Consider the following 14,372-nt stretch of genomic DNA (forward strand, 5'->3'; position numbering starts at 1 on the left):
TGGGAATTTGAGATTATTGCTTAGTCATGGGTTTAAATTCTGATGATAGACAGCCTGTCTTGTGTCCCTTAAAGATTTAAAGGACTCAAATTGAAAATCCACAGGATTTAAAGTGGACACCACGAGCCACAAAGTCATTTTGGCACATTTACCAATGTGGAAAACTGACACACACAAAAAAGAACAGCTGTGGAAAGTCATGCCAATGATCGACTTCTTACAAAGACATGGTGGTCAAACAACGATTCAAAAATAAGGAAAAATAAAAATGAAAAAATGCTCAAAAAGTATTTGTTTGTCTACCTGCCACTAACAGAACATGATGGATGAGAACGCGCACAACTCCACACCACTCCACACAGGATTTCAGAGATGATTCAAACTCTCCTCGTCATCTTACCTGAGCTGTTGTTGGTCTGACCCTGTTTGACCCAGGATGCAAAAGACTGGTGGAAGTTTTTGTCCTGCTGGAAGGAGACTGGAGAGCCCAGTTTGGAGGCCAGAACCATCTTAGTTCCAGATGTGACCTGACCGGTCCTCTGGCCTGCGGACACTGGGGTGCTGGGGGTACTGGGAGTGCTGGCCGAGGTGGCGGCGGTGGTGGCTGTAGGAGTGGTGGCAGGTGTCCCCGGTCTCTGCTGCTCAAGGCGTTTCTGTAACAAATATGTTTGAATTTTAAGCATACAGAGAGTGTGTTTTCCCTGTTGAGTGCACTTTTGGTATTCTCAGATGTCTGACAACAGTTTTGACAATCTGATTAGTTGGATCACACTGACCCAATGTTGCTAACGTCAAGACACACAAAACTCCAGTAGAAGTGTCAGAAAGGCTCACTGTGACTACCAGATCACATTGCCAAAAATATATGAAGGTGTCCATGACATAACAAAATTCTTCAGGTGTACGACATAAATGCAAAGTGTTGCGACCGTTTTTTTTTCTGTCAAAAAACGACATTACTGTTGAGAGACACTCATTATATTATACTTCTGCGTTGACTAACTGTACCCTACACCATAGCCTGACGTGCACCTCCCTAGAAATGTAACTATACGTCACAGTGATACAGACCTCCTGTCTGTTCCTGTAAGCTGAAACCATTTCCCTCAGTGGAAACAAAACTTTTTTTTTTCCACAGTTAAGAAACAATAAATTGTGAAGACAATAAAGCCTCCACTAAAATAGCATTTTAAGTCCTGTGTGTGATTTATCCTGGCTTCATATGAGCAGAGGAACAGTTCGCTAGCCACTAGGCTAACTTGCACAATGTAAAATGCCATAGGCTTGTGCTAATAACGTTAGCATGTTGTATTTGTGGGGAAAATGTGTCCAGATAAAGACAAGTGTTTGTCTGTGAATGCTGCGAGTTATAGTGAAGCTGATTTGTGTACTTGTGTTTGAAATCGTCTCTATTAAGCCATGTTTAATGTGTGTTTAATGTGTGTTTTGGATCAACTAAACTTTACAGCACTTCACAGAAACATCTACTGCCCACTAGTGTTTAGGAGGTGTAACTGCAGAGTGACACAGACACACCACCACATAGACACACCGCACAAGTATAAATCTGCCTTTAGCCTGAAAAATTGTGTGTGTGTGTGTGTGTGTGTGTGTGTGTGTGCAGTGTTCCCACCTGCTGGGCAGCCAGTCTGGCCTGTTTCAGCTGATTCTCCAAATGGGCCTTGACATCCTCCGCTGTCTTCAGAGTACTGCTGGTCTTGGAGGGATCAATACCCTGTGACTTCTCCCTCTCCACTCTGTAATACAAGATTAAACAGGTGACTCAGTGCTCTGTCTGAATAAATCACTCAGTGTTCACTGATACAATACTGATGTGGGCCACAGGTTACAGAAGGCTGGCTGTGCGTTTCTCACCTTTCTGCAAAGGCCCTGATCTCCCACAGCTCCAGGTCCTCCTCAGGCACCCAGGTCTCCACAGCGATTGGTCCAGTCAGCTTGGCTGGTTCATGCTTCTTGGGCCTCAAGGCGCTTGAGCGCAGGCCTTTCCTCTGCGGAGTGGGAGTTTCTACTCATGGGTAGAGAGAAACAAACTTTAGATTTATTATAAAAAGTTGCCTAAACTCCACCAATCAATCTTGATCATTCTTCAAATTCTAAATCCTCAATTGTTTCTGATGTTTAGCTCTTACCTTTAGGGGTGTCTCTGTTTCCAAGGGGACAGATGATCTTCCTGATGCAGTATTCTGAGCGGATGCCGTAAGGCCCCACGTCTCTTCGTTTTATGATCTCTGTTGTGGTGATGTCTGTGTCCGTGGTTTCTGCAGCAAGAATAAAACATAAGCACAATTATTTAAATGTAATCATTTGTCATATTACTACAAGCACTCATCTATGTACTGGGAGGAAGACATAAAGGTTTTTGGTGGCAGAAACAGAAGCAATAACATAAGAAGCTGCATGTTTGAACTAAAATAGAAACCAGTGTCACACCCCAATCAGACAGAGTGAAGCGTTTTGCTCACTGCTTTTGCGTTGCACACAAAAATGATCTTCACAGGAAGGAAAGATTAGCACAGGTGAAGATGTCAGCGTTCAGCACTTTCTCACCTTTCCGTGTCGTCCCTACAGCAGCTGAGGGCTTAACAGCCATGTCGTCCCACCTCAGGCAGGCCCACAGGAGCCTCAGCATCAGGCTGACCCCAGCCAGTGACTTCACGGTCTGGAGACGGTACCTGAACGGGACACAGTCATAAAAAATAAACCATGAGCTGCTAATTCTCAAGTGACATTTAAGAAGCATAACTAAAAACTGTAGTTATAAACTTGACAGAGGAAACACAACTAAACTTTAAGCTTCTGAAATAATCAATGACCTTATGCTGCTGTTTCCTGCGCGTAAATGTGCACAGCATCTCTCTTAATCAGGGTTGTAATGAGAACCGATACTTCAGTACCACGCTGACACAGGGAGAACATGCAAACTCTAATCTAAATGTGTTACCAACCTCCACGTGATCCCAAAAGTGGGCCGAGGTGAAGGGTAGGGCCATATATCCAGTGCAGGCTTGGCGTTGTAGTTGAAGATGGGCACCTCTCTGATGCCTGCTCTCCTCGCCATTCTCTTCAGGTCATCGTTCGGCAGGATAAAGATGCTCTTCTTGCTGCTCTTTGTGACAAACTTGCGGTAGGACGGTAGGGCTGTCCCCGAGCGTGCCTTCTTGGATTTGGAGAACCTGAGGAGGCTGACTCTGTCTTTGGTGGAATACTCTTTGCTGATCGTCATGGAGCTGGTGGAGGTGCTCGTCTTGGTGTCGGTGACTGGAAGTTTAGTCTTCTGAGGGGCCCTGGAGCTGGGCTGGGGGGTGGTAGTGGTGGCGGTGGTGGTAACAGAGGAGACTGCGCTACTTGCTGCTTGAGATGTCGCATCAGACTTACTAATGTTGCTGGACAGGTCAGTTGTCAGGGCATTCTGGGACTCGGTGGTAACGTTTATGGAGGTCTTCAAACATTCGCTACTACTGTTATTATTGGTATTATTACTATTCAGACAAGAAGGGTTTGAGGATGGAAGCTTAGCAGGTACTGTCCCCTCACTGTCCATGGCTACATCCACATTCTTACTGAGAGCGTCTCCTTTCTCTGCCACATGGTTCTCTAATTTCGGGACTTTCATGGGAGGTGGGTGACATATGTCGGACACATCATTTTGCGAGAGGTTTCCATTCATCAGAGACTTGACAGGCTCTTTCTGAGGCTCTTTAATGTCACCTTGGTCTCGACCAGCTGGGTCTGAGTTGATGTTTGAGTCTGCAGGGGCGGTATCCCCAGTCTTCCCATTCACCTGCACCGCACTGGTCTTGCTTTGGTCTACCTCCATGCTCTGCTCACTGCCTTGCTCTATTTCCTCATACCCACGTTTCTTAGGGTTCTCTCCCACTCGAGCCACCTCTGGGTTCTGTGTTTTTTCTTTGCTTTCTATTGCATCTGATATACAATTGTTTATACTGTTGAGCTCTGCGGTGGCGAGGGGTCCTCCGTTCACTTCTTTGTGAGCTACAGAGTCCCCACAGTTCCCCTGCACAGCGTTCACCTCCGTCTGCTTGCTGTGGTTGGGTGCTAAGGTTTCTGATTTGATGTCTTTGATCTTCATCTCCTCCTGCTCAAAGTCGAGCTTTTTAACAACTTGGTCTTTCATTTGAAGGCTCTCCTCCTTCTCTTCTTTAACACACTGGGTCACAGCAGGCTGCGGTTTGACTGATGCGGATCCTTCAGTCTTAACCCCGGGTGTAGGCTTCGTGGCGACCATTTTGGACAGCAGGGATGCCTGTCTCATCCGCTCCAGCCTCTGCTTCTCCTCCAAGGTGAACTGTTTTACCCGGCGCTCTAGAAGCCCATCCAGCTTGGAGGGCTTTACCTTCTTTTTGTAAGCCGTCCGCAGCTGGAAGCCCTCGCTGACATTAACAACATCATAGTAGGGCTTGGATGCAGTGCTCTCCTCCTTTGTAGGTTGTTCAACTTTCTGGACTGGTTCTTCCCTCAGAGGCTGCCCAGAAGGTGAGGAAGGGTCTTTGCTGTCAGCTTTATCTATAACAAAGAGTCACAGAGGTCAGAGGATGATGGGAACATATATCCGTCCACAAATAGAATCAAGGAGAGGAAATTTAATTTAAAACATTTACCTTTCTCGTCACTGGGAGCAGCAGTTTCTGGGCAGGGGTCAACCTCCATTTTTTCTTCTTCTTTCTTTTCTTCAGCATTCTTTCCATGCTCCTCTTCCTCTGAGGGTTTTTCTTCTTCTTCTTTGGAGGTCTGAGGTTTGTTGTCCCCCTCTGATGAGGTGCCCTCTGATGAGGTGCTCTCAGATGATGCACTAATGGATTGTTCATTTGCTTCTTCCGATGTGTTTTTAGTAGTCAGCTTCTCAGTTTCCATCAATTTTTTCTGCTTATTAGTGCAAGCTGCTGCATTTTCCTTCCTCATTTTAGCTATAAAGACAGTGAAAAAAAAAAGTATGATATGAGCCAAAGTGTCAGCAGCAGCAGCAAGAGAATTTATTGAGGAAACATTGCCAGTTTAGCCCTTACCCTCCAGCTCCTTGCGGTAGTTTACATTTGTGTTTCCTGGAAGCTTTGGGACAAACCGCGGCACATGAGTCTTACTGACCCAGCTCCAGCCGCCATACCCTGTAACTCTGTACTCCTCCCCCTTCTGCTTCCACACCTTGATGAGGAAACAAAATAATGAAGCTTTCAGATGAATATCCATAATGATTTCAGACATTTATACACATCAACAGCATCAACTGTAGAGCAGCCTTAAATATTAGAGCTCTTTAACAGTATGAAGACCAAAATCCCACACCATGTGTCAACACCATACAAATATACCACTACTTCAATCTTTTCAATGCACAAGGTCAGTGACTGCCAACCATTGAGTACTTGAACCCCAGGGGGTACTTGTGCAGTTGTCAGGGGGAACATGGAAAGATTGTGGATTAGCTAAACTCATTGAAAAATATACATATGTGATTTGAACACTATGAGTTGTATTGAGAGTGTGTGAAAATTATTTTTTAACAGTTTGGCCTAAACAGGAAACAAGAATAAATGCTTGAAAAAAAATGCTAAAAAATAGTGCAACAGTAAAAGTACGGGATAAACAGCTGAAATAGTTAGCCAAAAGTAATGAAGAAATGGTTGAAAAAGTTAAAAATAATGGAAATAAAGTTCACTAAAAGTATTGCATAAATGGCAGAAATATTTATCTAAAAGTAATGGATACATGGTTGCTAATGTTAGCGAAAAGTAATGGATAAATGGTTGCTAATGTTAGCTAAATGTAATGGAAAAATGGTTACTTAAGTTAGCTAAAATTAGTGGATAAGAGGTTGCTAAAATTCACTATAAGTAATGCATAAATAGTTGCTAAAGTTAACTAAAATAACTGAATAAACGGTTGCTTAGGATCGCTAAAATATCTGAATAAATGGTTGATAAAGTCAGCTAAAAGTTATGGATAAACAGTTGCTGACGTTAGCTAAAAGTAATGAATAAACTGCTACTGACGTTAGCTAAAAGTGATGGATAAACTGCTGCTGACGTTAGCTAAAAGTAATGGATAAACTGCTGCTAAAGTTAGCTACAAGTAGGGCTGCAACGATTAGTCGACTAATAGATGACTAATCGACTATTAAAATAATCTGTGACTATTTTAGTAGTTGACTAATCGGTTTGAGTCATTTTTCATAGAAAAGTACTATAAAAGTACCCAAAATACTCTTATTGCAGCTTCTTACGTTCAAATATTGTCAGCTTTACACACTCTCCCATGACGGTCAACTAAAACCCTTGGGTGTGAGTACGAAACAAGACATTAGATGACATAGTTTTTGGGTTTGGGAGAGACAGATACACATTTTTCGATAAAATGATTAGTTGACTAATCGAAGAAATAATCGACAGATTAGTCGACAATGAAAATAATCGTTAGTTGCAGCCCTAGCTACAAGTAATGAATAAATGGCTGAAATAGTTAACTAAAAGTAATGGATAAACAGTTGAAAGAGCTAAAAGTAATGGATAACGGTTGCTAACGTTAGCTAAAAGTAATGGAAAATTGGTTAAAATAGCTAAAAGTAATGGATGTATGGCTAAGAGATATAATGTTAGGTTAAAGTAATGGATAAATAGCTTAAATAGTTGAAATAGCTAAAATAAGTGACTGCGTGAAAAGAATACTCTAACAACATACACTTTCAATTAATTAATCAATTAATTGATGAATGGGTAGCATTCCTTGGGCTAATCTGATGGAGCTGTGGGGACTCCTAAGACAAAAAAACTTTTGGACGCACTGTTTTTGATCAGTATGTATGATGTGAAACCTTCTCTCAGGCCACTGTTGTTTTACCTGGTGCTTGATGGGGATGGTGTACTTCACCCAGGTGGCTTGTTGCAGTGTCTCCTCATCCTCCAGCTTTTTCTCTCGCTTTTTCACCTTCTCTTTATCCTCCCGCTCCATGGACGTCATACGATGTAGCCTGGAGCAACAGAGTACAGTAGGCTATGAAGTCTTATTGAGTCTGTTTCTTGTTTGCTCAACAGAAGTGTACTCTGAATGAATTGAAGCGATCTCAAGTGTAGTGACGCAGATCCTGAGTCCTTTGGAAAGCAGTGTGTGTGCAAGTAGTGTGTGTAGCCAACATTTGTTTGATTGCCATACAGTTCATACAATTAATTTTGTTTTTCCTTTACCTTGTGTGTCCAAGAGAATCTTTCCACACTGGCAGCATAACCACTGGTTTGATGGCACACTCCAGTATGGCCAAGGCCAAAGCAAATTCCCTGGCCTTACTGCACATCTGCACTGCTTTGTTCCAGTTGGTCCTGGAATAAAAAAGAGACAAACTCTATCAAACAACAGATAACACAGCACAACTGCATGTTTCTTCCATAAAGCTTCATCATATTTGAAACTCCCACACCAGGTAAAAGTGGATCATTATATTTTGCACGTGAGAAACATCAATGTATTTCCCTGAGGCCTTCACATAAGTTCGATCTGAGGTTTACCTGTGCGACGCCCAGTTAGGATGCATAAATGGTCCAGGGACATTGGTCTCCAACTGGATGATGGTGAGACGCAGAGTGGAGACAGTCAGGCTCCGTGAACCGTAGATAGAGCCGTTCCATTTGAACTCTGCCGCAGTGGTCAAGCTGAACTTGTGGGAGAGGTGGCGCCTCTTGTCGTGGTCCTCTCGGTGCTGGTGCTTGTTAAGGGCCAGGACGTTGGTGCTGTACTGGTTGTGGTAGACCCTGTATTTACCCTCCTGACCCAGTTTGAACAAGTTGTTCAGATTGACTGCTAGGTCCCTTTTGAAGAAGCTGAGACGTGAAGATTCGCCATCAGAGCGTACAGGAGATGACTGGAACATAAGAAGGAACGTGACATTCAACTTAAGTATGAGTCTTAAAAATGTAAGTTGCTTTATTCAGGATGCACTCAGCTTGTGGCTCCAATACTAGATTAATATTACTATCATGAATGTTAGTTTATATCCATGTCTGTGAAAGTATGGATGAGATATTGCCTTCATGAGAATAAGAGGGACGCAAGGTCACAGCAACATTGCCCTTTGACCACGAAATTCTACGCAGTTCATTGCTTTCAAGGAGACGTTTGTACCAAAGTTTTCCAAAATTCCCTGAGAGACGTTCTTGAGATATCACATTCATGAGAATGAGCTGGAGGTGAGTCACAATAACCTTGACCTTTGACCAACAAAACTGAATCAGTTCATCCTTGATTTGAAGTGGACATTTGTGCCAAATTTGAAGAAACTTCCCTTAAAGTGGTCTTCAGATATCACATTCAAGAGAATGCCATGAACGGGGTGACAGTGACCTTGACTTATGGCCATCGAATTCTAATCAGTTTATCCTTGATTCAATGTGGACATTTGTGCCAAATTTGAATTAATTCCCTCAAGGAATTCTTGAGATATCATTCTCACGGGAATGAGATAGATGCAGGGTTACAGCGACCTTGACCTTTAACAACCAAAATCAAATTAGTTCATCATTGACTCCAAGTAAATGTTTGTGCCAAATTTTAAAAAATTCCATGAAGGGTGTTTTTCAAATATCTTGGTCACAAAAATGAGACAGACAAGGTAACAGTGACCCAAAATCTAATCAGTTCATCGTTGAGTTCAATTGAACGTACGTGACAAATTTGAAGAAATTGTTTTTGAGATAACACGTTCATGGGAATACGATGAATGGACAACACACACATAATGCCGCCGGCCACATCTATAGCTGGCACATAGGCATTAAAACCACACAGTGCCTTACCTCTTTGCTGCCTCTGGGTGTTTGGTTGTTTGATTCCCGTCCTGCTGCTCTCCCTCTGTCACCTTTGACCCTGTCGTTGTACTCTTCTGTCATTCAGAAAGAAGATAACATCATCAGTGCAATAACAAACTCACAATTTGACACAAACGAACTGATTCTAAACTCAGGGTAGATCAACTTTTCGAACACTCATGTTTACCTGTCCCATCTTGACTGGTGAAAGAGGACTGGGAGGACCGATCGGCCAGGTCCGGCTGCTCTGGTTTCCTGAGGACTGAAGCCTGGCTGCTGCCGCTGCTCGTCTCTGGCTGAGAGGACTGCTGCTGTGGCTGATCTTGGGAATCATCAGGGTGCTTTTCTTCACTGCTAGACTCTGCTTTTACATCCTCATCTAAAAAATAAAGATATGTTTGGAGAGACTGAGTACAGGGGTAACAGGAAGGTTTAGGGATGCAAGGAGTGACAGTGAATACAAGCAACGTGCTTTAAGCAAAGATGGCAACCGTGTAAACAAAATTACACCGGCACAACCTCGAAACTTGGGATATTCTCAGTACAGCTTGTTCAGACCTTATTCAGTGTAACACCAGGTCGCAAGACTTGACATTTGCATAACAAAACAATCTTCAGTGGACCATTAAGTGCTTCATCAGTCCAGTGAGACCTATAAAACCAAACAGTCTTCGACAGGAAAGGCTACACAGCTCCAAAAACCAATCCAAGACACCAGCTCTGCCTTTGAGTTGTTAGGGGAGGGAGTCCTGCATATATATAAGCTCTTTGTTGAGGAGGTGGCAGGTGGGGCTTCCAGGCAGAGAGCCTTTTGTCTGAGCAACAGGAACCCACCCAAATGCCCATAAATTGGAATGAGAATAAGGAGCCGGTTGGGACAGACATGGTGTGCTAGCTGCCGTCTACCACAGTGCCAGAAACGTGCTTTTCAAGAACATGAGTGCAGAGGATGACAAATCACACAAGACAAGAAATGCAATGCAAAGCACCAAAAATAAAAAAGAACATCTAGCGTTGATGCTCAGAGTAGGTCAAGACAAGACGAATGGCAGTAAATGACCTGCAACAGCTCAAGGTCTCGCGGGAGCAATTAAATGAAAGGAGAAAATATCTTCACACGCTAATTAGATGTTTGCTGAAAATAACGAAGAGATGCTGTGAAAAGGAATCTGAAAAAGGATCAGGCTAATTATGGTCACTTGAGTGTTGCATGAGTGGTAAGAGCTGCAATGTTTTGGTTGAGTCACCCAAAGAAATAAGGACTTAATGACTAAAGCTACGACTCTTGAAAATGTGACTTCTGTCCAGGTTAAAGCACCCACAAAGTCCTCTCGTACAGGGTGTGCCATTCATAGAGGCTGAAGGAAATAGAAATTCAGTTCTCCACTAGGTACTATATAACATAAAATTGGTCAGAGACACAAAGCACACAGTCTGAAGCTATGTTAAACAAAAGGGGAAACACAAATATTCCAGTTAGCATGGACGCAACAAACATACAATATCTGAACAGAACTGAGACCAGTCACACATTATCTGTGACATATGATTAAACCCAGAGGGAACAGCCACACTGGTCTGTCAGACAGAACATTGGACAGATATCTAAACCTAGCAGACATGGCAGAGGTATAAGAAAATATAAATAAACAGTCTAAATTCAAAGCTCTGGAACACCTACAATCATGTCCATATTACACCAGCTTTGCCAGGAATGGTGTACGCTGCATTAATTACAGCCTCCATCAAGGTCTTAGTTTTTCATTTTAATTCATCCATAAACAAACCTTAGAACGCCTCATCAAGTTCAATTAGAAAAAACAACGATGAATGAACAAAATCTGTCATTCAAAAAAATTCCTTAACCAGATTTAGTTTCCTGTCCTGACTATAGAATTACAAATATATAAAGCAGGCATCACCAAATGGCACAATGTCGTCCGGACCCAGACCAAGTGACACTTACATCCAGAACCATGAGTAAGTTTTGATAAATTAATGAGAATAAATAATAATCTTTGCAGAGTTTTGCTTTTTTTCCCCTGACGGTCAAGGCTATAGACAATGCTCGCAGCTAATCAAGTTAATACAGCAACAGCTTCACTCAAATGAGCCGATCAATTCGACTGTTCACCCTGCAGCATCCTTCGGGGCCAATGCAAAAGTGCCAAAAACTGCAGTTCCTCTAATGGCCACTTGAGGCTGGCTCCAAGAGCGAGTCAGTCCGAGGCTGGCTCCAAGAGCGAGTCAGTCCCCATAGACCCCCATGATAAAATGCCCAACTTTACAGCAAAAATAAACATATTTACAACCTGGTACAAAAATGGTTTTGGTCTCTAAAGCTAACTTTCACGTTNTAATGGCCACTTGAGGCTGGCTCCAAGAGCGAGTCAGTCCCCATAGACCCCCATGATAAAATGCCCAACTTTACAGCAGAAATAAACATGTTTACAACCTGGTACAAAAATGGTTTTGGTCTCTAAAGCTAACTTTCACGTTCATGACAATTGTACGGGAGGTGAATTCTTATACAACTCACTCATTCAAATGTTATTAAGGCTTAAAGTTACACATAATTAAGGCTGTGTCCGCTTTCAGTGATAGGTTGGTGCCATTCATTGACAAGTCCCGACCACAGCAACAACTTTGGTTAGGTAATGTACCGCAGCTGTCATTTTTTCAGTGTGTTTTCAGTTCATGGAGGTTAATCGTAACATTTTAGTTGCCTAAAAACCTCCTGTTCACCGTCTGGTTGAACTACAAGACCATCTGAAGAACACAGATGTTCAGTTTTTCCAGTAAGTACATTTGTTTTTGATAGTAGTCGAAAATTAGTTTACAGTTAACTGTCAACCACAACTGTAAATGCCATATACTAACCAAGCTAGCAGCTAGCATTAGGGTTATCTCCAAATATGGTCACTTTTGGCTTCAAAAATTCAAGATGGCGATGGCCAAAATGCCAGGCTTCAACAATTCAAGAAGAAGACACAAAGTCCCTTCAAACCAAGAATCAGACTACTTGCAGGGCAGATACAGGCACATTTAGCCCTCTTGGAAATAAAGAAAAACATGAGAAATAAATGTAAAAGAAAGAAAGAAAGCTCTGAGCTCAAAGTTTAGAGCTTAAAATTCTATTTACACTTTTTCTAAAAGAGGCACTTTGCTTGGAGGAAACTTTAGTAAGTGGACGTCTTTGAGTTTTATTTAAATAGCTATGGTGTAGAGTCCCAAAACGAACAAGTGTAGCCACACACCTTACACCCAACATGGCAAACGAGCATGGCAAAAAGGGCGGGGTATGGAAAGTGGCAAGCGGCAAAGACAAGCAGACAGATGAAGATGATGTGCAGCCCGGCAGCAGGGTATGAAGTGGAGGGGGAGCTGAATGAGCGAGCATGGGTCCATCTTTGACTCAGAGTACCTGTCCTTTCCTGCTTTGCCAACACAGGGGACTCCCCACTCTCCTGGCTCCCAGAGTGAGCAGGCTGCGCCTCCTTGTTAGGTTCAAGGGACTCCGCTTTAGGCACGGCTGCGTCCTGGGTGGCCGAGCTGGGGTTAGGGTTAAACAGGCAGCTCTCCTCTGCAGCAGGATGGACCGTGGCTGCTGTGGTGTGACACACATACAGCGGGCGAACAGCACCAGTGGAGTCATGTTTAACAGAACGTCCTGTAAAGAGCTTTATGTTGCCGTAGAAACATCACAGACACACTTTCACCAAACAACAGCACCAAGAAAACCAGACCTGCTTAGGAGTTACTTTCGGAGAAATGGCGTGAAGAGAATTAGCGAGACTAATTAAAAAAGTTCTGTACATAAAGTTTACCTTGTGAACTAGCATCTTCCTTGGCCTCAGTGTCTTTGTGCTCTCCGTTGTCGAGCTGCGAGGGGACGTCAGCAGTGTCCTCCGCTGTCTTAACAGAGCCAGTTTCTGGTTCCTGCTTTGCGTCCTCTCCTCGCCTCTTTGCTTCCTGCATCTCCCGCCTGATTTTCAAGCGCTCCATGACCACATCTACAATCAGAAGAAAACATGTTCATTTTTAAAAATCTAAAAACGATCAATTACATATCCAAGCATCCACGTAACATTTGAACAAATGGAAGTGCTCTATGTCGACCAACTGCTTTCTGTTTTGTTTTTTTTTGTTTGTTTTTTTAAATAATTGTTGACTGCATAAATTTACCTTAAATCCTTTTTTTTTTAATGTTACTTGATTGAAAGCAGTGAAGTTTCAATTCAAAAAATGTTTGATATGTTTGACTTAAAAATTACTGATTTTATTGACAGTTATTGCAACAGTTGCCTCTGAATTAACTGTGTATTGAATAGTCGTTTCAGCTCGACAAAAATTATTTTAAAGAAGCGTTCCAACCAGCAACTAAATAAAAACATATTCCAATGATTTAAGGCTGCTTTTCAGTTTCAGCAGACTTCTGACTGGTTTATCTGACAAGTTCTATATAAATTAAGAAATATAAAAGCATAGAAATATTATGAACTTTGTCTAAGACGTCAGCACATCTAGAGTCTATAACTCCACAAGAAAGTTGTTCCCATGCACACAGATACAAGACGGGGCAGATTATCTTTCCTCAGACGGCCACAATCTCCAGATCTAATCTCCTGTTTCATAACTGCAGTTTTTACTGGGACAGAAAGAGCTGTGTCTCGTCTATCTTAAATTAAGTTGCAACAATTAACCCATTAGCTGTCAAATAATAAATCAATCACCAAATAATTGATAATTGGTTAGAGAATGTTTTCAAGGAAAGAAAGTTAAAATTCTCAGATTCCAGCTTCGTTATATCCACACAGTACGACATGAGACAGATAATATCATGTTCCTCCTCATCATAGAGCTATGGCGTCTGCTGAGGCTAAACAAAAACAACCAATCAGAGCTGAGGAGCCTCAAACTTTCAAACAGGCAGCGCTGATAAAATATGAATCAAGATTCTGTTGCTCCATCGTCTACTTCTCACCTCAAATGTTTCCCAAAGCATGTTTAAGTGTACTGTTTAGCTGTAAAATGAGAGTGTTTGTGACCCGGCTGCCATGTTGAGTTGAGACAGTCGAGCTAAAACGAAGCAACCAGCTGCACTCCCTGAAGAAATATGATCATATTTTTGGAAAAATGAAAGAGTGATGTCAGAGAGAAGCAGACAGAGGGCAACAACAGGTTAAAAAGACAAAGATAGTTAGAAGCTAAAGCCGAACTATAGGCTACAGATCACAGTGTAAAAGTGAACCACCACATCACTGCTGATCGCCACACAAGACAATGAATATAAAGGGAAACTTTGCTGATATTGAACCAGCTGTGTGGCATCACAGTGTGTGCAGATGAACTGTGTTTGGCTTCACCCCCGTGCTGCTGCCAGCACCTGGACCTCAAGGATCTCCAGGGAAAGTCAAACAACGTTCATCTGCGCACACTGTGATGACACACAGCTGGTTGAATATGAGCAAAGCTTCCCAGCTTCCCTTCACTGGTTCCTGTACAGCAGGGTCGGTCTTTGTTTCACTGTTATAATCATTA

General features: G+C 42.5%; 1 protein-coding gene across 3 annotated transcripts in view; it reads right to left on the bottom strand.

Moving 5' to 3' along the window:
• LOC126405299 (nucleosome-remodeling factor subunit BPTF-like) overlaps positions 1–14,372 on the bottom strand; it is a 39,595-nt gene that overhangs the window by 13,324 nt on the left and 11,899 nt on the right. For 2 of the 3 annotated variants that reach the window (XM_050068967.1, XM_050068968.1), the window contains exons 4-18: positions 12,659–12,844; positions 12,256–12,438; positions 9,019–9,210; positions 8,820–8,905; positions 7,536–7,888; positions 7,218–7,349; positions 6,874–7,003; positions 5,046–5,181; positions 4,641–4,946; positions 2,967–4,545; positions 2,569–2,693; positions 2,151–2,279; positions 1,876–2,026; positions 1,634–1,757; positions 401–653 (exon numbers count right to left, since the gene is read on the bottom strand). In XM_050068967.1, coding sequence (XP_049924924.1) covers positions 401–653; positions 1,634–1,757; positions 1,876–2,026; positions 2,151–2,279; positions 2,569–2,693; positions 2,967–4,545; positions 4,641–4,946; positions 5,046–5,181; positions 6,874–7,003; positions 7,218–7,349; positions 7,536–7,888; positions 8,820–8,905; positions 9,019–9,210; positions 12,256–12,438; positions 12,659–12,844 — 4,065 coding nt within the window. The remainder of the gene's footprint in view (positions 1–400; positions 654–1,633; positions 1,758–1,875; positions 2,027–2,150; positions 2,280–2,568; positions 2,694–2,966; positions 4,546–4,640; positions 4,947–5,045; positions 5,182–6,873; positions 7,004–7,217; positions 7,350–7,535; positions 7,889–8,819; positions 8,906–9,018; positions 9,211–12,255; positions 12,439–12,658; positions 12,845–14,372) is intronic. The other variant, XM_050068969.1, reaches the window with a different exon arrangement.

The sequence above is a fragment of the Epinephelus moara genome, chromosome 18 (genome assembly GCF_006386435.1).
Source record: "Epinephelus moara isolate mb chromosome 18, YSFRI_EMoa_1.0, whole genome shotgun sequence".
NCBI classification, from domain to species: domain Eukaryota; kingdom Metazoa; phylum Chordata; class Actinopteri; order Perciformes; family Serranidae; genus Epinephelus; species Epinephelus moara.